Here is a 25,652-nt window from a genome sequence, read left to right as displayed (position 1 = left end):
TTGAACATCGAAGTTTCCCCAGCTTTCAAAAGAGAAGGCTCGAGTTAAACGACCATGTTGAGAGATTCGATCCTTTCGGGGACACCAGACAGAAAAAGACTTTTGCCAGTCCACTGGAACAAAAACCAATGATATCACGCCAGTGACATCGAATAAAAGGCGCTAGTCCATCCTGTATGAATCACAGGTAATAAAAAACAACTCTAGCTTGTGGGTTCTGAAAAATAGAGCCGATAAACCTTAGAGCTGGAGCTTCTGTTAGAGAGAGCTCAAGACTCATGTACATGTATGTACTTTACGCCCCATCAATATTGGCAGACTCGGGCCTCTGCCCCAACTGCAAGTTGCATACCTTCCTTCACACGAGGAGGCTGGCCTGGCCTATCTTCCGGGACATCTTCGAACCTCCGGCCGGGTGCCAAAGCCGGCGACGGCGACGAAGTGTATCTCGGAAAACGAAGTTTCGACGCCATGGGGATCTCTCCAGCCACGCAATATTTCCACCGCATGCGTGTGCGCGTGCTATATTCGATAAAAACGAAGATAAAAACAAGTTTGGGACAAGTTCAACAAGAACAAAACAAACGGAGGCCCGACCGATTATCGCAAGATAGGAACTGGCCATCAAATCTGATAGATCTGATAAAAAGGCGCGGCGGCGTCAGCCTTAATTCCCCCACACAACTCCTTTTCACTCACCAAAATCCAACACGGCCGTGTTTCTCGTCCGATAGGGGGAAATCTGAAGCTGAAAATCAAGCTTTTCTGCAAAACCAGGTCGGGCTCGCTTTTCGGAAGGTATCAAAAAAATGATTCCCAGGTTCGCAATCAGCAGACGTGTTATCTTGCGGGACAGAGATGAAAAAGAAAAAGAAAAGGAAACTTCAGGCGAAAATAAAAATTAAAAAAAAAGAAAGTTTGGAGAAAAGGAGCCTCCCTGAGGTGCGTGAGCCAACGGGTCATCCACAGAAAATCAACCCAAGGGTGCTTTACCCGAAACAGACTAGAGCATTTGTTGAGAACTCGCTAGCGCAGGTAAGCACAAATATAAACATTCCTACTGGTGCGCATTCGCAGCAATCCCTGAAGAAGGGCCCAGAGCCAAGTCCTCCAGTGTGGGATGCAACCGCTTGGCTTTTGGTTATCAGATCTGTCCCATTCTCAGCTGACAAATCCCCGAACGAGCTGGGGTGGCTGACGAATTCGAAGTTCGAAATCATTGCACAGGACAAACTTGTGATCGTTTAGTTGACTGATAATGATGCAACTTGATGGCGAATAACCACATTGGTTCAGAACCGCCTACTATTTTTTGACTAGTTCCTATTGCGTCTTGTGATTCATCAAAGGGCCTCGTCATCTCCGAGTTAACCCACGGCTTCTCCCGACTCCATAAAACATCTCCACGCTTTATTACATAAGAACTTAGTCTGCATATTTGAAGCAGAGGATCTTCAGCTTTTGTTCCACGCACTCAAATAGTAATTCTGATAGCTAAAAACTGATCATCAATTGGATAACAGCTGTTGACAAGTCTAACTCACAAATATGCAAATCCACGATTACGAAGACATGCATCCACTGCAGCTCTGCTATATCTCCCTTCAGCTTTTCTGATACGAAACAAGCAAAGTTCTTCCACGGAGGATTCCGTAGGGTTTTCAATAGATTCGATTCCAGCCCCCTCAGGTCCTACGTTGCAAATAGCATATCCCTGACATGATCGTGTATATCACAAATTTCATCAATTTTGCCAGTTAGACATATGATTTGGTAATACAATTTAGCTCTGGAAAGAAAGATCCAATAGGTCTGTAGATTTAGCTATAGATACAAGGAGAAATTATTATGGAAGCTACCCTCAGGTCAAGGTTAACATTGCTAACCTTCTTTCCGAGTTACGGTCGAGCACTTGCTTCGGTATTTGCTGCAATTTGTAGAGCTCAGGGTCTGCCGTAGACACCAATATCTTACACCCCCATCTGATCACGTATATACAACCTCACCCTCTAAATAACATACGTATAATTCCCTTTCTCCGGCGCCACCTTGCCCCCATTCAAAAAAGCTTCACTCCTCCTCCTCCAATTCCCAAACTCCTGTCCCGTACCCGGTACCTGCGTCTCAATAAACTCCACACAAGCCACCAAAGCCTCCGCAACCCCATCGGACACGTCCTCCCTACCCGCATACTCCTTCTCATAATCCGACAGCAAAAACCTTAATCCTTCAATGGTAATCCTCACCTCCGCCTCCCTCGCAAGTAATTCCAGATATAGCGCATACAACTTTTTCGGCCGTCTCACACCCTTTCCGGGTAACCACCTCCAGAGGTTTTTTAGAACACCCCATAACCTTGCTCTCGCTAGTGTTACAAACATGGTTACTATATAGCTTGGTAGGGCTTGGTATCTTCCTCTCGGATTCTCTGGTGGATATTGCATACTCTTATGCAATAATCTATCAAGGACTTCTTCTTCCACCGCTGGACCTCGGAAATAGCTACACTCGACTGGCATGAACTTGAAAGGATCGTACCATCTCCGATGGAATTGATTATACAAATCCAACCTGTGATCTACAGCTCTACTAAAAGGCTGATCGGGTTTTATCGGCTCGCTCCTGAGGCGTGCATTACCCAAGGTAGAAATATATTCTAGAGTATCCCGCGGAGCCATAGCCAACCATAAACTCTCAAAGACTTCGGGGTCATGCCCGACATCGATACCCGACACATCCATCTTGCGAAGAATGTAAAGCGTCATGACGGAAAGTGTATCGCTGGTACGATTTGTCCAGAATGATAAAGACTTGGGGTGGTCTCCCCTCAAAGCCGGGGAGGTTGCAAGCGTTCGAAGGACGGTATGGTAGGTAATAAGTGGGACTTGATTACCACCCTGAAGGATTTCAGATGGCATGCGAGAGTACTTTTTAACAGGATATAAAAGTGGTGAGATATTGTGAGCGGTGATGTGGACGAGCGTGTGGATGTGGTTATGTGTCGGAGCAGGTCTTTTCGGAAACGATAGTATGAAGGATTTAAAAAAGGGAGTAGAATATATTTCGTTAGGATTAGGGGATAAAAGAGTCGTGGCGGCGATGCCTCGTGGCGTTAGGAGGAGGTGGTTGAGGTGAGCGAGCAGAACCAATGTAGCTTGCGCATCAGTCCGAGGACGAGGATATGCCTTGAGGACCTCTTCGTATCTTCCCCGTCTTACCGATTCCTCTGCGGTTAACTCTTCTGGGCGGGCTGGACTTAGGATAGACTGTAAATTCACGGCTGGAGCGGTTTCCACCAATGTACTGTATTGTCGTGCGCCGGTTGAGAATGCGTATTTGGTAGAGAAGGAAACTGCCTCCAATTGTTTCCGCTTTTCTCTCAATGTGAGCTTCTTCGGCTTTACGGCGGGTATATCGATGTACCTCCTGCCTTCCTGTTTTTTCTTCGATTTTGAATGCATCTCCACGACCTTGAGTACATCGTTAAACTCCTCCAACCCAACTTTTGAGGGATCCTCCGGAGGTGGCAGGACTTCCGACACCATGAGTTTGGCTTCTACCCTCCTTGCCTCGGCTGCGTCCTCTTGGGCATCGTACTCCGGTGCTATATCCAGTCGCTCGGGAAGCTCCCGGGCCACTCTCGTCCTAACTTCGTCCTCACTCAGACCTTCTGCCAGCAACTTATCCTTCAATTTCCGTTTCATGGAGGTATGTATTTTTCTCGACCACAAGCCCTCCAGGTTCAACTGTTCTCTCTTCCACCCCGTCATAATTTGGACTACGATTCCTTCGCCAGAATTGACACAAATCCAACCGACTCTCATAGCTTCTTCATCCTCTGCGGTCCTTCTCTTCCCTTTCCTCCGCTCACGCCGCTCGCGGAGTTTGATTTCCCCACGGCCGATTAACCCATCCGCATAGATTTCCGAACCTTTCAGAATACCCCGCATATATCTCGCGCACTTGTCGGATGCGATATTCATATGTCTTTCCGATCTTGCGGTGGCAATGATCATAATCGTGTTAACCCCCAGTGCGGGTGGTGGATCCAGATCCCGCAAGTCCATGATTTTGATCTTGGAAAGCGAGAGGTCTTTGATAAGGTAGTTTAGAAGGGTATCAAGGTTTTCCGGAGAGTTTGGTGGAAGGTCGGGCATCTGTTCGATGAGCGGGGAGACGAATCGGCGAGGTGCAGGTTGGAGAGGTGATTGAAGATACCATGGTGTCCCGTCCGAAGATGAAGAGGATGTGGCAGGTTCTGAGGATCGGTATTCTATGTCTTCTTCTTCTTCCTCTTCCGCACGGATTTCTACTTCTTCGATACCCTCCATCCCTTCCAAGCTGTTTTCCATATCGTCTTCGACCAATCCCTCGATATCCTCTTCTGCCGCCTCACTCGTACTCTCAATGTCCTCCTCAAGGATGGTTGGTGAGGTGCTAACATGAGTTTCGGATGTTGTTATCCCAGAAATTGCAATATCCTCTTCTGCCGGTTCCGTCGGGTCCGCAGTCGTATGGCTGCTCGCCAGCTCTGCTTCTGCCTCAGATCCCCCCAAATCCGCTTTCCTAACCCCGGCACTCTTCGTTAACCTGTCCAGTCGTGCCAATATATCCTTCTTCACCTCCTCGCTATCCTGTTCGCCCTCTGCATCCTCTATATCAGACTCTGGAAACGCCGTATTCCGTATCATATTCGCCATCGTCTCCGCCTCCAACTGTTCCACCTTCCTCTGCAACGCCGGATCTTCGATTTCCCCTTGAATTTCCCGGAGTACATCTCTCAAAGGGCTCTTTTCCCATTCCTCCTCCGTCATTTTGACTTCCTCGGGTGTCGGTTCGAAGTCTGCATCATTCTGATCATTCTTCGAGCTATACGGACGTTGGGTGATAATGAGACCGGAGTAACCTCCGTCTGATATCCTCACATTTCTGTGGATCTTGAGACTATTTTTTGAGCTCAAGCTACTCAAGTGGCGATATCCAGTTCTTCCGATCCGTCGTCCAGGAGTAGTAGGTAATGTCGTTCCGCATACTGAAACAAAGGCTCGAAATAGAGCTAGTGAGCAAGATGGACACCATTTCGGTGGTACAAGTCGTCGAGAAGCCGATAATGGCATTATGGTCGGGATGTGTATGGTGGGGTTCTTTCTTCGAATATTTAATCCGAACCGTCGCCGCTGTCGCATCGAAATTTTGTTCGGTAAAGTTACCTGGTTTGGTTTAGTTTGGGTGAAAAATAACACAGTTTCAACGCGGTGAGATGGGCTTGGCGGGTGGAACCGGGGTACCTTTCAACTCGGGCATGATTGTTGAGTCGAGTTCTGGTTCATGTTACAACATCTTCAGATCCATAGATCTAAGACAAAGAAACGCTACAGAATCGATTCAAAGGGATTTGAATCCTCGAGGCAAGACGTACACGATGGCTGATACCCCAGAACAAGATCTTCGCGCTTTCAAATTCGAGCGGATTCTTAACCAAGGTTTGTCCCGCACTCTGTCGTCTATAACCCAGTTAACGAACCTTGTATAAAAAAAATAGACACCGGCCGCAAAACCCTCAATCTTCTGGGAACCATTAACGGCCTCCCGGCAATAATAACAGCCGAAAAGACGGCTTTCAATACCACATCACCCGAGAATTTCGTGTCCTCCGACGAAGGTCTTCTGTCCCTAAACCTTCTCCAAAAAAATGACATTTACCATTGGTTCATGGGTACGATCTCACAATCAGCAACCTCCAATGCCGCCGCCAAAGTCAATTTGATCTACCCTTGCACCGACGTACACATCAAAAAGTACTCGGCACAGCAGCTGCATATGGTAGTCGAAACCCCCGATATCTACGAAAAGTATGTGACGAAGTACATTAAACAGAAGACCGAAGGGGGTAGATTAAACTGGGTCTATAACATCCTGGACCATAAAGAAGAGAGCGAAAAGATTGTGTACGAGGATGAAGACAAGGAGATGGGGTTTATATTATTGCCGGATCTGTGAGTCTTCCTCCCTCCGCCACAATGCATGCCTTATCGTACATGGGGGTACCGGGGTAAGCAGATGCATATGCATATCCTGGCGTACCCGGGATTTCAAGCGAAATTTCGTAATCGATATATACCCAGTATCTGTCTCACAATATTGAAATTTACAAATTTAGGAAATGGGATCTTGTTACCATGACTTCGCTATACCTTTCGGTCATCGTTCACCGCACCGACATCCGTTCAATCCGCGATTTCACACCATCACACATCCCATTCCTTGCCGCTCTTCGAAGTAAAGTCCTAACCGCCGTCTCCGAGAAATACTCCCTCCCCGGAGATCTTCTCAAAATTTACGTCCACTATCAACCATCATACTACCATTTCCACGTTCACGTCGTCCACATTTCACACGACATGGGCGCCTCCGCCACAGTCGGGAAAGCAATCTTATTGGATGAAATAATCGAAGTTCTGAAACTTATGGGGAAAGTTCCGGGTTCTCAGGTGGTCGGATACAAAGACCTTGAAATGACGTACGTCCTTGGAGAAGAACACGATCTATGGAAGAAAATTTTCGAGCCGTTGGGTAAAGGGGAAGAGCCGACTATCTAAACCCCGCTAGTCAGCTATAGCTCAACCGAGCCACGTTTCGACATGAAGAATCTTTTTTTTTTTTCGTGCTGTGGCTCGGTTAGTGTGAGGAGGTGGCTATAGACCAATAGAACAGGTTTTTTTGCTATGCAGATAGACGAGTTTGGTAATTCCATGCATATACTAGTCAAACTTCGGGCGATAAAAAGCCGCCCATCGGAGGAGATGTTGATAGGAACCACGCTTGCAAATTTCGAGTCATGCTTCACAAGGCGGTGGCTTCCCCCCCTCCCCTTTCCCCTGCAGGGGGTGGGAAGAAAAGCTGTACCTGCAGGAGAATGTCTTGAACGGTTCAGCTGTAGCCCAACGCAGCGGAAAGGTGTATATATAAAGTTCGCTGGTTGGCCCCGAACTACTGAAACGTTCTACTACACTGCACACGGAAAAAACCTGTTCGAAACAGAAATTTCATCATTGTCCTTCGCTTTTTTTTTTTTTCATTCTTTTTCACACCCTTCGTTCGAGAGATATAATCTCCTCCCAGTGGGAGTTACAAAGTCATTCTTTACTTTCATCGATATCAAAAAAGTACTTCGACAGCACCTCACCTATCGGATCCACCACCCTGAATATCGAACTATCTTCATATTTACTACATTCTTATCAAAAAATGATCTCCAGACTCCCCCCACCACCAATGATCCCCCCACCTCCCACCACCCCGGAAATCACATTTACGGTCCGGGGCATCCGCCTCGTAAACCGCGAATGGGCCCTCCGTGACGCCTCCTTCCCCATCACGATCTCAAACTACGCCACAGACCCCACCCTCTCCGCCACCGAAGCCTCGATAATGCTTCGCGAAGACGCCGTCGGCCTCTACCACCACAACTCCAAAACCTACATCCCCATCCGACAAATCTACCTCCACTCCGAATACCTCACTGGCAGCGAAGAAAGTCTCAGATCGAGGAGTAGCTCTAGGGCTAGCAGTACGCGTGGAAGTGATAGGTATGGAAGCATGGATTTTGGGTGCAGAGGTACACAAACTTTTAATGACAAGGTCTCACCGGTTGATGTTCATAGTGATTATACTTCGTCGTCGGATGGGAAGGTCGTTTGGGATGTTGTTTATCGGAGGCCGAGGTCGCCTGTTTCTTCTTCTTCCGATTGTTCTTCGACAATGTCGTTCGAGATGAATGATGATGAGGAGAGTGTCAGGGGACGGAAGTTGGGGAAGTGGGCTGATTTTAAGAGGTGTGCGTGGATTCTGTGGGATGGGACTTATGTGTTTTTGAGGATTAAGAGGCCGTTGGTTTATATTGAGGATTTGCAGAGGGGCATGTACGCCACTACGTGGAGGGAAAGAGGGAGGAAGAAGGTCGGAGGGTGGTTCGGAAGGAACAAGGGAAGGGAGGAGTTCAAGCTCTGCTAAACAATTATACGTTACGCAACCGGTTACGATATACGGCTTTATGATTTGTGATGTTTTTTCTGCTTTTTCACCGATTGTCAATTAGCATATGGCGTTTTAATAGTTTTTATAGAATAGGCTTGGGAAATGGGTTATTTAACGAACTGGAAGTGGTTGTCTGGATAATGTCAACTGGCTGGCCGGAATTCACACGCACATACATGTCCACTTCTTTTTGAGCGAACGGTAGAACACCCCTTTCGGATGCGAGATTTAGATCAACCGATACCCCTTATTCCGCCTAGGGCAAAAATGCCTCTTGATTTTCTTCTCCTGCAGTAGACGCATGCATGCACGAATACGCACAAGCGGGCGGTTGGCGAGGCTAGCGAAAAATGTAACAGACCCAACACGATATGAAGTTCATTGCACGCTCCCACGTGGCATCGCATCATGATCAGATCCAGAACTGAACATTTTGGAATATATTATTTCCGTAGACTATTCCGAAATTAACAACGACGATCGTAGACATTGTTTTTGATGAAGAAATTTGGATACTGCGTTATCGTAGTATCGAACAAACCATCTTTCATCTACATGTCACCGTATATTAATATCGGCCGCCTCGGAGGCTTTTCGGTAAGACATCTCACATAACATTTACAGAACAAACGGCGTTTGCATTCCTGTTTTTTTCATTAAGTTTTAGGGTTGTACATTCCATAGGTTTTTTGTTATGTAGCCGCTCGACGAGAAAGGATTCAATAAAAACTTTCGAGAAAAAAATAAACATGTGCAATCGTGTAGTAGCTCGGTGTATTGGCTCGAAGGTGACCAGCATGCAGGGCGGGCGCAGTACAAGCGATGAAATGAAGGGGATCGTAAAAAGGGTATCAATGAAGGACGGGAAGGAAGGGATGAAAAAGGGTCGTGTAAGAAAGCTCGTATATACAACCCCACCATTAAAAGTGAAAAAAAAGTGCAATTATCAAGGCTTCGCCGGGGAAGGAGAGGGAGATGAAGTGAAGTAAACGTTACCCATCACCGACCAAATAAAAAACATATAAATGGTAAGAAAAATGAAACTCCCAAAGATACGAAAAGACTAAACATATGCCCCTCTCATTCACCTAAATGAAATCATCCCTCGTGTTGACTAAACCTCACACTCCTCACTCCAGACTCGTTCTTCTTATGTCCCTTCCTTGGGGGCTCCAACTCCTGCTCTTCCATCTTATAATGATCATAATCCTTCGGCTTGCCAACCACATTCCCATTCTCACTCCTATCGACCCGTCTGCTAACCGAGTCCTTCTTTTGCATCTCAATACCCGACTTGAGGCCGAGCTGTGGCATGCTCTTTCGCTTCTCAATCTTCTTCTTCCTAATAACGAGGTAAGCGATGACCACACCGATGATAATGACACCTAGACCGGCGCCGATACCGGCACCAAGAGCGATGGGGAGGATGTTTGATGGAACGGATTGTGAGGATTCATGGGTTGCCGTAGCGGCTGCGGTGCCGGTTTGGGAGGGGGCGAGGACTGGCGTGGTTAATGGCGGTGGAGCGCTGTTGAAGTCTTGACGTTTGATGCGCGAAGGGATATTTCGCTTTCCGAGGGATTCGAAGCCGGAGGTTTCGAATGAACGTTTTGATTTCCTTACACCGCCGAAGAAGACATCACCGGCAGCCTCGACGTGCTTCAATAGCTCGCTTTCGTCAAGTTTGGGAGGAAGAACGGAGCCCTCGAGTTCGGGGTTCTCAAAAGGAGCAGAAAGCTTCTTCTGCGAGGCATCGACGATCTTTGGTCCAAACTTGTCGACAAGGTAAAGTTCAAAAAGAGTGGAGTCGTATTCGGAGAACTTGCCACCTGCTAGAGCGCCTAACTGGAGCTGATGGGTGAAGTAAGCCCATTCGAAGTTCTTTCCAAGATCCATATACTTGTGGATCTCCTTGAGGCTCCTGGTACCCGAGTATCGATCAACGGTATTGCCATAAACCGAACACCCCAGCATCGGCGCGATATATGTATTCATTCCTTGGATCATATGCTTGAAAAGCTCGTTTCCGATCGGGTATTCCCTTCCGTACTGTGTATACACCCCCGTGGTATAAAAGTTCACTTGCGTCGCTTTTCCATCAACGTTGGTAGAATTCAAGCTACCATCGAAGTATTTCGTAAGATCGACCGGTGTTCCCCACATATCGCCCGGTCGGAAGATACCATTATACATCCCACTTTTTCTCCCAAACTTACGTTGGAAATAAGCATCCGGATCTTTCGCACCCAAAAACGCCTTTTCGACGATATTCTGGATCAGCAGTTTTTGCGTTTCTGCGTTGTTAGAATTATAGTTTTTGAGCGCGTAGTAGTCGCACATCGACATTGACGACGGTCGAACTTCGGGGAGCGATTGTGCCGAGTGATGGTGAGCATGGTGAGAACAGGCGAAGAAGGCCCTCCAGTCCCATATGGCGGCGAAGAAGAAGATGAAGCGTATCAAGGCGAGGAAGGAGACCCAACTGATGATTACGAGGAGTAGACGATAACGTCGCGATGGTTCTTGGGCTTGGTTGTTTGGGATTTCGGGTTCGGTGTTGTTGGGTAGGCTACTTTCCAGGTCGAAGTCTTCTTTGCGCTCGTCGGCGCTAAGGAACGGTACCTTCTCGTCCATGGTTTCAGACTAGTCGAAAAGTCCTGACTTTTGGTCGTATAGAGGTATACAGGTATGAAGTTGGGATTTCGTTAAAGAGGGGAAGTGACAGTTTTTGACAAAGATCTCACACACGGCAGGCAGAATTCGAATCTTACGGCTGAAGGATTCGAATTCACAGAAAACGAAAACAGGAAAAAATGACAAGAAAAAAATTCCTCAGCCTTCAAGGCGGATTACTTATTTTTTCCGCTTGACTTGCGAACGAACGAAGCGTGAGAGCGGGCAGGGTATAAGGAGAGTAAGCGGCCGGAAACAAAACCGCAAGAGCTAGGGCAAAGAGTGAGCTTCGACGACCAGGTCAGGAAAAGGAGGGTAGACAAGAGGAGGAAAACAAGGAAGGCCCACGTCGATGCAGGCAAAGACGCTTTATTTAGCAGTGCGAACGAACAGTTATCGAGTGGGATGATCGTGAGTGGAGGCGAAGAATATTTTACCCCTGAGGACTGGGCAACAGCCGAGGACCCACTTTGGTGCCGTTGAAGAACGGGCTGACACAGGCTCTTTCCAGAGAATGGAATTCGAATTGAGGTTGAGAATTGACTCGGGGGTTCAAGGTATTTTACGGAGGAGGAAAGTACGATATCAAGATTTGTATAAATGTAGGGCGCGGCTCGGGCAAATTGACCAGGAGCCAATCTGTGCGAAACACTGGCAATTGCTGCTGTCAGAAATGATCAATCGTAATTCGACTTTCACCACGGATTTCAGGTTCTTGGTTTCTGATAACGATTGTAAACTGATCGGGCCTCGGTCCGCCTGGATAATTAATATATATTAATTCAAGATCTTGTTATCTACGAAGTGGTATCACAGCATATATTGTCCATCAAGTACTTGACTACAAGGCCTAATATGATCGATTCGAGTCCTCTCCTCAGATGTACATCTATTAATACATCAGACTAACCTTTGCCGGCCATGCTACGTTGAATGTTGGGTGTCCTCGTGCCTGAAGATCGAATGGGAAAACTTTGTATCCGTAAGATTTCAAAAGCCGTTGGGGGCACGATGATATCTGTTGAACACTGACCATTTGGGACTCTGATATTAGATATCAGTGTATCTTTAGGCATATTTCTATATAATGGTTACACATTAGTACTTCACTAATTTTGCAACTTCGATGCATGTGCATTATACAAAATCGCTATCAGCAGGCATCTTGAAATCGTACAACCTAACATCGTGGAAGGAAAACCACCATCCCCCGAGGCCCAATATCCAAAAGGTCGATCACTCGGCTGTTTATCTTGGAAGCCAAGCTACAAGGACCAGGTGAGTCGAGTATGAATGTCCGAGACTGACTCTGGCTCTGGTTCGAGGTTGGAAGGAATCCCGCCTCTCGAAGTACGTAAATACTTACATACTTCTCTTCATTTCCCATTGCCCAATGTTCCGTTCTCTTTTTACCGCATTAAAATTCTTCAAAAATAAGCACCAATGCCACTGCACCTAGGTCAAGGCATCTCCAAAAACCCCAGGAATACAGCCTCCAATATCGTAGACTCGTTAAATACTACTAACAACCGTTGATGTTTCTCTCCAACTCGCAGGCTCAGCCGCAACTGGCGTTAAGGCTGAACAACTTGGCCCTTGTGATCCCTTCAAAGTACGCCATCAATGGGAAATTTTTACTGCTTCGATAACATGACAATGCCAAAAACCTACTTTTCACCGACGTAAATTGATTGCGATCGCAGACCAGCCGCTATTACGTACGTGTTTCTAAACCCATCGTGGGATTGAATCGAAGCTCATGAAGTTGGAAATTAAACTTTCGTCCGCGAGATTGGACGGTTTTCTTCGTTATATAAGCCGAGACTAGAAGGGTTAAGCTTCGTGTAACCAGCCTTCGATCCAACAACACAAAACACTTTTAAACTTGAGGTTATCTCGGGTTCTCCTGTTCGAATCTGCCTGAAAGATCCCACGTAATTAAATTTCAATTGATCAATTCCTTCAATATTTGCCGTTATTCTCTCTCTATTCCTGGAGGCTGGCCTCGAGGCTATCTCTATTCTACCATATTACACGGCCTAAATATCACTCGATATCAATATATCGATACATCCAAACATAAATCCCAGGATATCCCATCCTCACAATGTCCACAACAGACCGCCTCCTCCCCTCAACCACCCACACCCCTCCAACTCAACCCCAAATGACCTACCAAAGACAAGAAGATCTCACGCAACAACAGGAAGCCCAATGGGAACGGGAACAATCCAAAAAGGACAAAAAGGACAAGAAAAAGAAGAAGAAGGAAAAAGAGAAACAAAGCAACAATGATGGCTCAAAAACAGAAATTTGTGCGGATTGCATTGATGCTTTGTCGAGTTGCGTTGAAGCGTGCCTCAGGGCGTATACTTGTAGAGGGAGAGATGGTAGTTGTGATTGTAATTGCTGTTGCTGTTGTGGTGATTGTTAGGGGTGGACGATATCTATGATATCAAGGTTGGGGTTTTGGCAATTGGCCATCATTCGGAAAGGAGATATTGATATATATAGGGAGGTTTGAGAGGGATAGATTTTTATGAAATAGATAAATCTCCACATACTAGACAGAAATATAATGTTCCATGACTAAACGCATCAGCTTGCAGACTTACAGTGGTGCATTGTGACTCTTCAAATGCATTGTTAACTACTTCGGCCATTCCGATTGATCAATTGAAGCCCTGTCTATTAACCTAGAGATAAACGACCCCCGTTAATCGTTTACCAGGATATCGACGAAACTCAGGAACCCCTACTCGCCACGCCAAATGCGCAAGAGCTTGCCACCGCTAAAATCCAACATTATCTCGTATAAACTCCAACAATGGCAGGTAATAAAATATCTTCAGATATCGGATTAAACCAACAATATCATCTTTTTTTTCCATTTAGTTAACTTGTGGAATTTTGAGTGTGTTAATAAATCTCCATGTCTTACTATATGGCACGCCACGTACCGTAGTCGCACAGGGTTCTAGGGTTTTCGAATACCTCCCGACTCCGACCCAGACTTTAGATTTTTTGCGCAGTCATGTGGGAAAGGGGTGGTGTTTACGGATTGCTTGATAGCTTTTGGTTATCGTTGTGCGTGGTGTTGGGTTAATAGCTGTATACATCGGTCTATTTACTGATAAATGATGCATATGCACGAGTAGAGGATCGGTTCTTATGAGATATTACGGATATTGATTTGATATGTCGCGAAGAGAGCTACTGTGGATATAGCGGCGTGCCTATTCCATCTCTATTATGAATACGAGAATATCTGAGAATCATGTCATGTTGCAAATCCCAGCTCTGGAGGGTATGAATACATAAACATTACCATTATGATATTAAGTATGTCGAACAAGCGGTGTGGAGGGCATGATAACGAAAGACAAGACCGAATCCAAATCCACAGAAAACGCATTGGAGGGTACCAAAAGAAGAGAAGAATATTAATCGCCTCAACCAACTTCCTACTGTGCATTACCATCACAAGCCTCAACCACCGCCTCATCTTCAAACGCACTGTACTTCGGTAACGGAAAATCTTCATCATTACTATCATCAAACACCATCTTCGCAAGCCTATTAACAAGCCACGGCGTCCTCACAACCTTCGAAAGCGCCGAAGCAAGAGTACTGATCAAAAACCTATGCCCCGCATTCTCCGGATGCACAAACCCCGGCAGCAGCGACGGAACCTGCTGTTTCTCCTCCACGAACGGTCGAAATATAGTTTCATAACTATCAAACGCCTTTGACGGGTGTTCCCCTTCCTCCAATTTACTAAGCTCACCAGCTAGAACAAATGCGCCATTGATAGCAAGAGAAGTACCCATCCCCGTCAGTGGCGTCGGAGCATACGCCGTATCCCCCAAACAGACGATCCGGCCCGTAGACCATTTGTCCATCTTGATCTGCTGTATCGCCTGGAAATAAAAATCCGGCGCAGTAGCAATCGAATCCAACAGCCTTTGCGACTGCCACCCTGCATCCGTAAACTCCTTTCTTAACAGCTCTTCCTGCGTCTTCCTATCCCCCCTAGCCGCCGTAAGCCATTCCTGTCTGTGAGCTTCACTTAGCGGCATACGTGTAAACATCGCTCTAATAGTTCCATGCGGGTCCGGTCTCAAACTAACGATTCTACGCCCCAACGCGGCATAAAGATTCCACCAGTCGTTGTCGCTAGGAATCCGTGGTATAGTCCAGTATACCGCGAACATGTCTTTATCCACGACTTTTATGGTTTCAGCGGGGAAACACCTTTGGCGGAGTTTGGACCATTGACCGTCTGAGAGGACTAAGAGGTCGTAGGTTTGGATTTCTCCGGTGCTTAGTTCGACTTTTACGGAGTCCGGGGAGTTGGAGATGACTTCTTTTATGGTTGTGTCGAAGAGGTATGCGATGTTTGGATGGTCTTTTGTTGCGTTATAGAATACTGCTGCTAGATCGCCTCGTAGGATTTCGAACTCTGAGGTGAAACTATTTGATTTTCCTTTTTGGACGGGGAAAGGTGCGAATGGGCGGCCCTTGGGGTCGATGAATTGGGTACCCTTTTCTGTGGTATTGAACCGAAGGACTTCGTCTACTAGTCCCATTTTCTCGATGACCTTTCGGGCGCTACCCTGGATATCGACGTTTTGACCGTGGGGGAGAAGGGATTGAGCTTTTTCGACTGTGGTTACTCTGGCACCGGCTTTTGCGAGGAACCAGGCGAGGGAGGGGCCGGCTATTCCTGCGCCGCTGATTAGAACGCGCATTTCTTTTGTTTTACCCCTTGAGGTTTTGAGGAGTTATAAATATTATCAATGGAGTGGTTTTTAAAAGACAAGAAAAATAAGCTTTGAAGAAGGCGCTTGGCTTAAAGCCCAAGGCTTCTTGGGTTGGTATATTTATATGTCTAAATATCATGTCTTGAAGTCTCATGCAACGCTGCTGCAGCGCACTGGCACCGCCCGGAAATACACATAATCCAAAGTCGACCGTTGGCATCATGACTCAAACTAAAAGTCGGGGTACCGATGTGCGCCGTCTCGGCTTAGTCGGCCTGCCGACGTAGGATATTCTACTATCTCTAAGAGATAAGTACTATGAGCGAGAAGGAGAGGCTTAAAAGCCGAGTGATCCTTTTTGTTACCAGGGGTGCTGGATATAGTTGGAGTTCAGATGGAAGTCCGCGGTGTCCGTTCGTATTTTTTGTAGGATGTTGGGATTGGATTGGCCACGTCGTTGATCGACGGCAACTGTTAGTTGATTTTTATAGAAGATTGCTTCAGGTCATAGGTTATCAAAGCTTCGTAATTCGACGGCGCATTCGGCCGAAAGAAGTTTAATATAGGAAATATAATATAACCGATGGCGAAGACGTCGGAGTTGACGAAGGCCCCGAATGTTGCAGTTTTGTTGCCTGGTTGGCAACACACATTTGAATTAAATTCTCGGTCTCGAATTCCACCACTGGGAGATCAGGTTCCAAAACTTACTTGGGTACTTACATATACCCTGAATTTAGTAGAATAGACATCTCCTAGGGACTTAGGAAGCTAGGTTTGAGATAGAGATATTCGATTTAATTAGTATTTTAAGACAGAATAAGGTCTAAGTTTGCTTTCCGGATGTCGATTAGAGGAAAGTAAGTTCAAATGTGGTGATGCCGGAATCTTTTCATATGATTCATGAGCCCTAAAAATTCATCGACTGCAACCTTTCAGGTATATTATAGCTGGGCTAAGTCCGAGATGAGCCTGTACACACTTTGATAGTCCCGATACACCTGACAACGATCTAAAGATATTGATTCGCAATTTTCCATCGAAAAGCAACATTTATAAATAACATTAACACCGGTTTATAAAATACATTTCCAAGCTACTTAACCCCCCGTCCAGTGTAAGCCCTTTCAAAAAAATTCAAACACGCCGCGCGACCAAACTCCAATTTTGTTTTCCAAAGAAATACAGTATCATATACAAATATCCGTCCTAGACCCATCAATCTAATAGAGATCCTTATGTGCAGCCTTGATATCATCAGCCCCCTTCTCACCACACATGTAAACAGAATTCTGAATACGGCAATCAGGCATAACCGGAAGAGCCGAAGCATCAATAACCCTCAAATTCTTAATCCCATGAACCTTGAACTTATCATCAACAACACCCTGAGTGATATCCTTAGAAACACGGTTAGTCCCAAGAGGATGGAAAGCAGTCTGACATCTGTCTAAAACAGCGTGGCGCATAGCATTATCATCATTCAATGGCATCTCCCATGGATACTCAGCAACCACAAGATCCTTAAAGGCTTCACCCTTAGTGAGAACATCATAGCTGAAACGGATACCCTCGCGCATGGCGATGATATCGAGTTCATCGGCGAAGAAGTTAAGGTTGATGGCTGGTTGGACGAGTGGATCGGCGCTTTGGAGGGTGACTTCACCGGGGGCGGAGATGGTGCGGACCAGATCGACGACGACGCTGATGTGGGAACCTTGTTTGGGGATGGGGTAGTGCCATTGGAAGGCGGAGCTGAACATTCCGACGAAGTCGAGCTCGAAGTGGGGTTGGCCGTGTGGAGAAAGGGGGTCGAGTCCACCGTTGGCGACTTTGCGACGGTTGTATTCGGCGTCTTTTTCGAGGTATTTGTCGATACGTGGGAAGCCGACGAGTTCGAGGAGACCGGAACCGACGGGGCCGGAGTGGTTCTCAGAGTAGGCAGATTTGGCGGCGAAGTTCTTCTCGTTCTTGCGAAGGAGAACGTCGTCCATGCAGAGATCGTCTTTGACTTTAAGGACGAATGGGACGGCTGGATGATCGATCAAATTCTTGCCAACGTGCGGGGAGTCGAGAAGGACTTCGATACCAAACTTTTCGAGCTGGTTCTTTTGGCCGATACCGCTGAGCATGAGAAGTTTGGGAGACTCGAAGACACCTTGAGATAAGATGACCTCACGGTCAGCGTAGAAGCTGAGTTCTTCGCCATTCTTATCAATAACAGTAACACCCTTGGCAGTCAAACTGGCCTTGTCGATGATGAGCTTCTTGCTATGAACTTCAGGCAAGATGGTAATGTTCTTCTTAGAGTCGGGGACGAAGAGAAAGGAACCATTGCGACGACCCTGGTAAATAGAGTCAACACAGTGAGTGAGACCAATCATGTCGCCATCGTAAATGTTTTCAGTAAGGGTTCCACCCGGGGACAACCAAGCTTTAGTCAAAGCATCACGGAAAGGAGCCAACTCAGGGAGCAATTCGGCATGGGAAATGTTAAGTGGACCACCGGAGCCGATCTTGGCGAGTTCGGTGGGGTATAGACCCTCGTCGTCATGATAAGTTGCCGACTTGCGAAGATAGGGCAAAAGCTTGTCCCAGGTCCAGTCTTTACCACCATATTCCTCCATGTAGTCGAAGGTAGCTTTGCATCCTGGAATCCAGGTAAAGTAGTTGAGGGAAGAACTGCCACCGAGCGCCTTACCACGGGTGTTTGGCTTCTCGATACGCTCGTAGTCATCACGCTTGACCATGGTGGTCTTGTAGGCCCAGTCGTGTTTGGAGCCTCGAAGGTTCATGGCGTTGGATGGAGTCATGATCTCCTCGATTTGCTCTGGGTTGCCGACACCAGCCTCGACGATGAGGATGGTGGCATTCGGGTTATCGGCGAGACGGCCGGCGACGACGTTTCCTGCGGTATCACCGCCAACGATAATGAAATCGTAGTGGGCACCGTTGGAGATACTAGTGACGACGGGCATTTTAATATGAAGAATTAAGATGTTACCGAAATATATTCAATTACAAGTAGAGAGGGGTTTCAATGCAAAATTGCGATATCAATCGAGGAGATGATAGTACGAAATTATAAATTATTGCTGAAGCAGAAGCTGATAAATCAATGTGGAGATTAGTGGTTTGATTAAAGGAATTTTGGTGAAGAAGAAAATTGATGCTGAATGTTTGGATTGATAGTTGCTAAGATGCTGTGATTGTGATACCGAAGATGCTGATGCTGATGATACTATTTCCTCCTCAACTCTGGGAAATATCTGATCTATTTATCTCTTTCGAATCCAGTCTCGTAACCTTCGAACTTCCATATTCTACACCGTTTCTTCAAAATTTCAAACGATGATATCATAAACCACAATCGTACGATATCGATGTCACAGGCTCAAGTCTGTACACACATACGCGGCACATTCGGAGAAAGGGTTAATGCGTGTCCAACTTCACATTCGTACATCTCGACTCGGTATACCGAACTTTTTTTTTGATGTTAACAAAAGCTAAGAACAATTCACAACTGACCCATGCCTAACGTCTACTGAATTCCCCCATTCTGCGCACTAAGATATTTTCCACCAATCACAATTCAAATAAATACTCATGTTGTACGAGGACATATGTAATCATGCACATTTAGCCCTACGAAACTAGGATCTCTAGTTAGGATTCGGACCTTGCCGGGGTGGTCAACGGTTGGTTTTGGTATGCGGAATCCAGGCGGAAACTATATTTGCCCATAGCGAAGGGTAGGTGTAACGCAAGCTTAATTAAGGTTACTGGCCTTTTCGGCAAGAAGGAGCGCTAGTGACGAAGTTGTTCTAGATTCGGCCGGAGTTCGGATGTCTACGGAAAAGGTAGTCAGTTCGGGTTCATCGATTGGCTCAGGGATAGTGACGCGGCAACATGCTAGGATAAAACTAACTAAATTCGGGTTACAAGCGCGGACAATTTCGGAATAGTCTAGGGAAACGTTCGGATGCATTTCCATGATCTCCAGGGTCAAAGATTAGTCAACAATTGTGGAGAATTCGTACGAAATTGAAAACAAAGTATTGTTCGAGGGTTGGGAAACCTGGATTTGAAGTATCATGCAGGCTGCAAGGCTCAATATTTGCAGGGGCGGAAAGAGAGCGAAGGGTCCTTTTTTTTGATCCCACAGCGCTCTTGGATTTTATTGTCCGGTGCATTAAGAATTTGATATTTTAAATTGTAAATTGGGGAAAGAAGACAAAATTGACCGGGGTGTATGCATAATGACATCAGATTGCACGCGCGTTTAACAACTATCGGCTCGATATTGATTCGTGACGTTGAACATGTCGACGAAGTACTTTTGTGAAAACTGTCGGGTCGTTGGGACATTCGCTGCTATTTGCTTGTGTGTGCGGCATATCCCGAGTACTCGAGTCATTCGAATTCAATCACCATAGCATTCAGAAATCTCTGAAAAAATTTCGATAGCATGAATTCTGTTGCCGGCCCGGTATACGTGCCATGGCCTCGAGGCTATGGGTGAGTCGTGTATATTAAGCTACAGATTCCCCCTTCTTGCATCGAGACTAATCACCAGCATCTTAATTGCAATCCATTCAAATCAAGTCGAAATCTAATCACCGTACTATATATAAATCTGTTAGAAATTCCATTTTTCTATCTTCACCTAATATCTAAATCTAAATCATTATGGAAACCGCTCCTACATACACCGGGGCCGAAGGTGCGTACCCATTACTCTTCAACTCTTGCATACCTTTTACTGATGGCATCTTCGTTCCTATAGGCGTCCCCTACGCCAGCGCCTCCACAGCCCAACACTTCGGTGGCAACAACATCAAAGGCCTTTTGCTTCTCCAAGACACCCAACTTATAGAAACCCTTGCCCATTTTAGCCGTGAAAGGATCCCAGAGCGTGTAGTCCACGCCGCTGGCGTCGGTGCATGGGGAGAATTCGAAGTTACACACGACATCTCTGAACTTACTGATGCAAAATTCCTCAATGGAGTTGGTAAGAAGTCGAAGGTTCTTTTGAGGGTTTCGACTGTGGGGCCTGAGAGGGGTGGGGCCGATACTATTAGAGATGTTAGGGGGTGGGGGATGAAGATATTTACGGAGGAGGGGAATCAGGATTTTGTTTTTAATAGTATTGTAAGTTTTGATTTTTCAGCTGATGGAGATGTGAAAGTATAGCTAATGTTTGATATCGATGTAGCCTGTATTTTTTGTTCGGGATCCTATTAAGTTTCCTTCTCTTAACCGGTCTCATAAGAGGCACCCGGCAACTAATCAAGGAGATCCTACTATGGTAAGAGATACCCATTGTCTTGTAATTGATTTCTTAGTTCGAGCTAGGCTAACATGGATTTTGCAAAGTTCTGGGAGTATGCGCACATTTACTTCTTGACATAGATATTTTTATAACGATATTTTTAGTTTCCATAATAACAACCAGGAAGGAATCCACGCCATTATGGCCCTATTCAGTGACCGAGGTACCCCAAAGACTGTTAGGCATCTTAATGCCTACAGCGGCCATACATATAAAATTACCAAGGGGGTTAGTTAATACACCGCCGGATCCGTTTGAGTCCATTTGACCCACTTCTATTTTCCCACAGGATGGAACATTCCACTACATCAAAGCCCACATTAAGACCAACCAGGGAGTTCAAAGCCTTACCAACGACGAAGCCACAGAGCTAGCCGGCGAAGCACCCGGCATCCATGGTGCCGACCTTTACGAATCAATCGCCAAAGGCGACTTCCCATCGTGGACTGTTTACTTTCAAGTCATGACCCCATCACAAGCCGAAAACTATCGCTGGAATATCTTCGACATGACCAAAATTTGGCCACACTCCGATTTCCCACTTATTCCTGTTGCTAAACTTACTCTTAATAAAAATGTAAGGCTATTTCATCAATCTCTTACATCCAAAAGAAGCAACTACTAACATAAACTAAAAAAGCCCGGGAACTACTTCGCCGAAATCGAACAAGCCGCCTTCTCCCCCTCAAACATGGTACCCGGAATCGCCCCCTCCGCCGATCCCATGCTCCAAGCCCGCATGTTCGCCTACAACGACGCAGCCCGCTACCGTCTCGGCGTAAACTACCAACACCTCCCCTGCAACCGCGCCGTCTCCCGTGTCTACTGCCCATTCCAACGTGACGGTTTCATGACGTTCACAGACAACTACGGTGGCGATCCAAGCTACGTTGGCTCGGACCTCAAACCGATTAAATATGTAGGTAAAAATGGAGCACACGGATATAAAGTCGGAGGGCATGAAGAATGGATCGGTAGTGTGGTGGGGTTTAAGAGTGAAGTTGTGGATGATGATTTTGTGCAGGCGAGGGGGTTTTGGGATGTGCTCGGGAAGCAGGAGGGTCAGCAGGAACATTTTGTGTACAATGTGGCTTGTCATTTGAAGGGGGCTATTCCGCAGGTTCAGGAGAAGGCACTTGGTAAGTCTTTCATTTTGGGGATTTGTTATCGGGTGATGGCTAATCTTGGTTTGTGATCTATAGGTATGTTTAGCAATGTTTATCCGGTTATTGCCGAAAAGATCAAGATCATGATCACCACCGAGAACTTAGAGAAGGCTCCGTTGAACTAGAGGCATTGGTACACATTGAGATCGGGTTTGATATTTTGGCGTATATCGGCGTATTGGCGTTTGGCGTCTACGGAAATTCTTTTAGTATAATAACTATAAAACCTTAACAAAAATATAACATTGGGAGGGAAGAGTTCATTCATTCTTTTGGGCAGGAACGTTTGTACAATAGATAGTTTTGAAATTTCAGATGAACTATGGTCTCTTGGGACTCAACCTGTGCAGAAAGATTCGTATCTAAAGTGCCTCGTAAGCCCGACATCGTCAGATAATCAAATAAAGTTACGAAAAAACCTGCCAAGTGCTTATTCACCCATCACCCGATTTATACCAAGCGACTACCGAATATTCTCTCACGCTAAGTGAAAGCTTGGTACTTTGCACCGCCCGAGCCTTTGCGTAGGCGAAGGTACCAAATGCGACCAAATCGGGAAATTGTCGGTGTAACCGTTAGGCTTAGGTAGCCGGGTTTAATCTCGACAGAACTTAGCAGGTAATTTGGCATATAATTGACTTCGGATTGAGAGTTTAGCGGCCGTGGAAAACTCGGATTCCATGGAATTCTGGTGATGAGCGACATCAATGGAGGGTACAAGCCGCAACACGAGCGCCATGGCTCTTGGTCGTATTGTGGGTCTTGTCATTTATTGGTACGAAATGACCATTGGATTATCATTTCACGGTCTCCTACGTTCAGCAACAAGGCGTAATTCTAGCGTAACGTTAGGATGCACGAGGAGGAATTTGGCATTGAAGCATTGTTAATTTTGCAAAGCTTGGGCTGTGTCACCCGATTGGAAGATATAAAAGGCGGCTCTTTGGCCTGTATGTCAGGGGTATTTATATTCCGTCTATACATACACTTCAAATAAAAATTTAAGAGAAGGTAACTGGTCTCTGCAACGCTATATTGGAGGAAACTTTATTCGTATATAACATTTCTTCCAGCTTGCGGGTCGGCTGCCTCCACATTATACAACAAAGCCAAACTACCCCAAAGAACCATTCCCTTTACCACGGGAAAGGTCACCGAAATTATCCTTTTACCTGCTTAACGAGAGAGAGTCTCGAAACCGATCCAACTTATAGACATTGCCCGCCGGCCGAAAGACTTCCAAATGGACACTACTAGTCCTTCCCGTTACCCAACGGCCCAGCCTTCTAGTTCATCTGATAACCAATCGTCTCCACTCAATGCCCAGCAATATTATCAAGACGAAGCGTTAGAACCCCAAACCCAAACAACCTGGATGAATCACCAATCAGACACCAGCGCCGGAAAATCCACAGGAGAGAAAGTTCTAGACAACTCCATCAAAGCAGCGAATTGGCTAATCTGGGGAGATGTTGGTGGAAAAGAAGAGAGAGAACGAAAGAAGAGAGAGAAGAAAGAGGGAAGGAAGAAAAAGAAGGAAGGGAAGGATGATGAGATGAAGAAAAAGAAGGAAGGGAAGGATGATGAGTTGAAGAAAAAGAAGAGAGATGATGATGGGGTTGAGGATGATTGGGTTATGGAGATATTGCAGGCGCTTGCGTAGTTTGGTCACTTAATATGTAGCTGGAGCTTTGTGACGCTGATTTCTGAGCGGGGATATGTTTTTTTTTTGAGAGAGCGAACCGTCATTTGGGTTTAGATTGAAAGTTTGGCGTGCTGGACCTGGGTGTGTATCTAAAAATGTCAGGGTATAAATTAGCATGGAATGGAAGGGTTTTCATAACAAGAATTAGAAATACTAACATTTGTGAAAACTAGCCCCTCTAACCATATGGATGATCAAACCTCTGTTCCAAAGCCCCCCGTAAATATGTAGGCACCTCGGGTATTGATTCTGCTCTCTACTATTCCCTTTCATCTAACCCACAGAATTACATCCTCCGACTTCTTACTTCGTCGCAAAAATGCAACATCCGCATAAAGTCTCACAATCTCCTTATCCCATTGCTCGACTAGTTTCCTTTCTTCAGACGTAATCAATGGATCATTGAGGCTAGGTAGCATACCCTTCTCTTCGAAGGCATTATTGAGGAGTCTTAGTATTATGCGCCGGGAATCAATGTAGGTGAGTTTGTGACATCGGGGCATGGTGTGAATTTGGTCGAGGCCAGATTAGATTAATAAGCTCAAGAATGTATACTAGTCTCCACAATAGCGGCCGGAGGTTCGATCGTATATTGAAGCCCAGGATACTATGCCAGAGTAGGTAATCTCGGTGAAAAGTAGAAAGATAAGGAAGTAAGGAAGTACGGTTGAAATGTGGCAGCCGGACTCGAGATTCGATATCATATCCTCGTGCCCGCAACGTGTGAGGTTTAAGGTTGAGTCTAGGAGAATCCCGGCCAGATCGGTTGCTGGGCAGGGTAGCCAACGTTGCACAAGATCGTCAGCGGCGTGTGTTGTGTCGCGTTCGGCTTCAAACTCTTCAGCCTGCGCTTCCTTGCTCGGCCTTTCGACCACCTCTCTGCAGCAATTGCCACACTGCGGGACACCAAAGCCCGTCAATTCATCACGATGGGTGGAGATCCATCCTCATCAGGGCTAAAAACTAGCCGTGATCCTGCTCTAAGTCCTTTCGCACGGGCTCTCCTAGTACGTGTCGTTCTCTTATCTACCAGGCCTGCGTCCTGATCTTGCTAACCTTCCAATCCACAAGGCAGGTGCCGTCGCCGGTCTCACAGTCGACCTAACCCTCTTTCCTCTCGATACCCTCAAAACTCGTCTGCAATCCTCGTCCGGGTTTCTCGCTTCCGGCGGTTTCCGAAATGTCTACCGTGGTATTGGGTCCGTATTCCTTGGCTCTGCTCCCGGTGCGGCCTTGTTCTTCGTCAGTTACGAAGGAGTAAAGAATTCGGCGTTTACGACGAATTATCTGGGAGGAAACGATACGCCTGCTGCTTCAATGCTTGCTAGTGCGATAGGAGAAGTGGCAGCTTGTACGGTCCGAGTTCCTGTGGAAGTTGTGAAGCAACGTGCGCAGGCGACAGGCACTGGTAGCTCTCTGGCTGCTGTCAAATATGTTGTAAATTTGGGGAGGGATCGGGGCCTGCTAGGGGTCTGGAGGGAAATTTACAGAGGCTATGGAGTGACAATTATGCGCGAGATACCGTTTACGATGATTCAGTTCCCGCTATGGGAGGGCATGAAGAAATGGTGTGTTCAAGTCAGAGGTGGGGGTGATAGAAGGGCAAGTGGAGCGGAAAGTGCCGTTTGTGGAAGTGTGGCGGGAGGTGTGGCGGCAGCGGTGACAACGCCGTTGGACGTGATGAAAACGAGAATGATGTTGGCTGAGAAGGTGCGTTTGAGGAAATCAAATTGGCGGGGAAATATACTAATATCGGGATAGAGTATATCGATGGTCTCCATGTTTAGGAAGATTGTTGCAGAGGAAGGAGCTAGGACCCTCTTGAGTGGAATCGGACCGAGAGTGATGTGGATTAGTGCTGGAGGAGCCGTGTTTCTGGGAGCCTATACGGGAGCGGCCAATGCTCTTTCGGAGTTATGAGAACGGCAGGTAAGTTGTTACTTAAGTATGAAGCTTGTAAATACTTGTAAATA

General features: G+C 46.3%; 10 protein-coding genes across 11 annotated transcripts; 5 read left to right on the top strand and 5 right to left on the bottom strand.

The window, feature by feature from the left end:
* Window positions 1-2,009: 2,009 nt before the first annotated feature.
* Window positions 2,010-5,117, bottom strand: DFL_005853 (uncharacterized protein; the record flags this gene model as incomplete). The annotated part of the gene is made up of 1 exon (XM_067635173.1): window positions 2,010-5,117. The coding sequence occupies one exon, from the start codon at window positions 5,115-5,117 to the stop codon at window positions 2,010-2,012; it is 3,108 nt and encodes a 1,035-aa protein (XP_067489629.1).
* Window positions 5,118-5,422: 305 nt separating this feature from the next.
* DFL_005852 (uncharacterized protein) lies at window positions 5,423-6,599 on the top strand (the record flags this gene model as incomplete). The annotated part of the gene is made up of 3 exons (XM_067635172.1): window positions 5,423-5,483; window positions 5,543-5,996; window positions 6,161-6,599. The coding sequence occupies 3 exons, from the start codon at window positions 5,423-5,425 to the stop codon at window positions 6,597-6,599; spliced, it is 954 nt and encodes a 317-aa protein (XP_067489628.1).
* A 649-nt stretch (window positions 6,600-7,248) lies between these two features.
* DFL_005851 (uncharacterized protein) lies at window positions 7,249-8,013 on the top strand (the record flags this gene model as incomplete). Its single annotated transcript, XM_067635171.1, has 2 exons — window positions 7,249-7,589; window positions 7,665-8,013. 2 exons carry the CDS (start codon window positions 7,249-7,251, stop codon window positions 8,011-8,013), a joined length of 690 nt encoding a protein of 229 aa, XP_067489627.1.
* A 1,122-nt stretch (window positions 8,014-9,135) lies between these two features.
* On the bottom strand, window positions 9,136-10,671 carry DFL_005850 (uncharacterized protein; the record flags this gene model as incomplete). The annotated part of the gene is made up of 1 exon (XM_067635170.1): window positions 9,136-10,671. One exon carries the CDS (start codon window positions 10,669-10,671, stop codon window positions 9,136-9,138), a length of 1,536 nt encoding a protein of 511 aa, XP_067489626.1.
* A 3,503-nt stretch (window positions 10,672-14,174) lies between these two features.
* Window positions 14,175-15,461, bottom strand: DFL_005849 (uncharacterized protein; the record flags this gene model as incomplete). Its single annotated transcript, XM_067635168.1, has 1 exon — window positions 14,175-15,461. The coding sequence occupies one exon, from the start codon at window positions 15,459-15,461 to the stop codon at window positions 14,175-14,177; it is 1,287 nt and encodes a 428-aa protein (XP_067489625.1).
* A 1,235-nt stretch (window positions 15,462-16,696) lies between these two features.
* On the bottom strand, window positions 16,697-18,451 carry DFL_005848 (uncharacterized protein; the record flags this gene model as incomplete). 2 transcript variants are annotated; one of them, XM_067635167.1, is made up of 2 exons in its annotated part: window positions 18,081-18,094; window positions 18,175-18,451. In XM_067635167.1, the coding sequence occupies 2 exons, from the start codon at window positions 18,449-18,451 to the stop codon at window positions 18,081-18,083; spliced, it is 291 nt and encodes a 96-aa protein (XP_067489624.1). The 2 variants fall into 2 exon arrangements, with proteins under 2 accessions (XP_067489623.1, XP_067489624.1); XM_067635166.1 differs by having other exon boundaries at window positions 16,697-18,451.
* Window positions 18,452-20,165: 1,714 nt separating this feature from the next.
* Window positions 20,166-22,099, top strand: DFL_005847 (uncharacterized protein; the record flags this gene model as incomplete). Its single annotated transcript, XM_067635165.1, has 8 exons — window positions 20,166-20,199; window positions 20,263-20,627; window positions 20,692-20,784; window positions 20,853-20,860; window positions 20,913-21,036; window positions 21,098-21,385; window positions 21,449-21,947; window positions 22,011-22,099. 8 exons carry the CDS (start codon window positions 20,166-20,168, stop codon window positions 22,097-22,099), a joined length of 1,500 nt encoding a protein of 499 aa, XP_067489622.1.
* A 1,118-nt stretch (window positions 22,100-23,217) lies between these two features.
* DFL_005846 (uncharacterized protein) lies at window positions 23,218-23,637 on the top strand (the record flags this gene model as incomplete). Its single annotated transcript, XM_067635164.1, has 1 exon — window positions 23,218-23,637. The coding sequence occupies one exon, from the start codon at window positions 23,218-23,220 to the stop codon at window positions 23,635-23,637; it is 420 nt and encodes a 139-aa protein (XP_067489621.1).
* A 92-nt stretch (window positions 23,638-23,729) lies between these two features.
* DFL_005845 (uncharacterized protein) lies at window positions 23,730-24,182 on the bottom strand (the record flags this gene model as incomplete). The annotated part of the gene is made up of 3 exons (XM_067635163.1): window positions 23,730-23,768; window positions 23,838-23,857; window positions 23,987-24,182. 3 exons carry the CDS (start codon window positions 24,180-24,182, stop codon window positions 23,730-23,732), a joined length of 255 nt encoding a protein of 84 aa, XP_067489620.1.
* A 426-nt stretch (window positions 24,183-24,608) lies between these two features.
* Window positions 24,609-25,599, top strand: DFL_005844 (uncharacterized protein; the record flags this gene model as incomplete). The annotated part of the gene is made up of 3 exons (XM_067635162.1): window positions 24,609-24,686; window positions 24,751-25,389; window positions 25,441-25,599. 3 exons carry the CDS (start codon window positions 24,609-24,611, stop codon window positions 25,597-25,599), a joined length of 876 nt encoding a protein of 291 aa, XP_067489619.1.
* Window positions 25,600-25,652: the final 53 nt, after the last annotated feature.

The sequence above is a fragment of the Arthrobotrys flagrans genome (assembly GCF_004000055.1).
Source record: "Arthrobotrys flagrans strain CBS H-5679 chromosome Unknown unitig_9, whole genome shotgun sequence".
Classification (NCBI taxonomy): domain Eukaryota; kingdom Fungi; phylum Ascomycota; class Orbiliomycetes; order Orbiliales; family Orbiliaceae; genus Arthrobotrys; species Arthrobotrys flagrans.
This window is presented reverse-complemented; position numbering and strand designations above follow the sequence as displayed.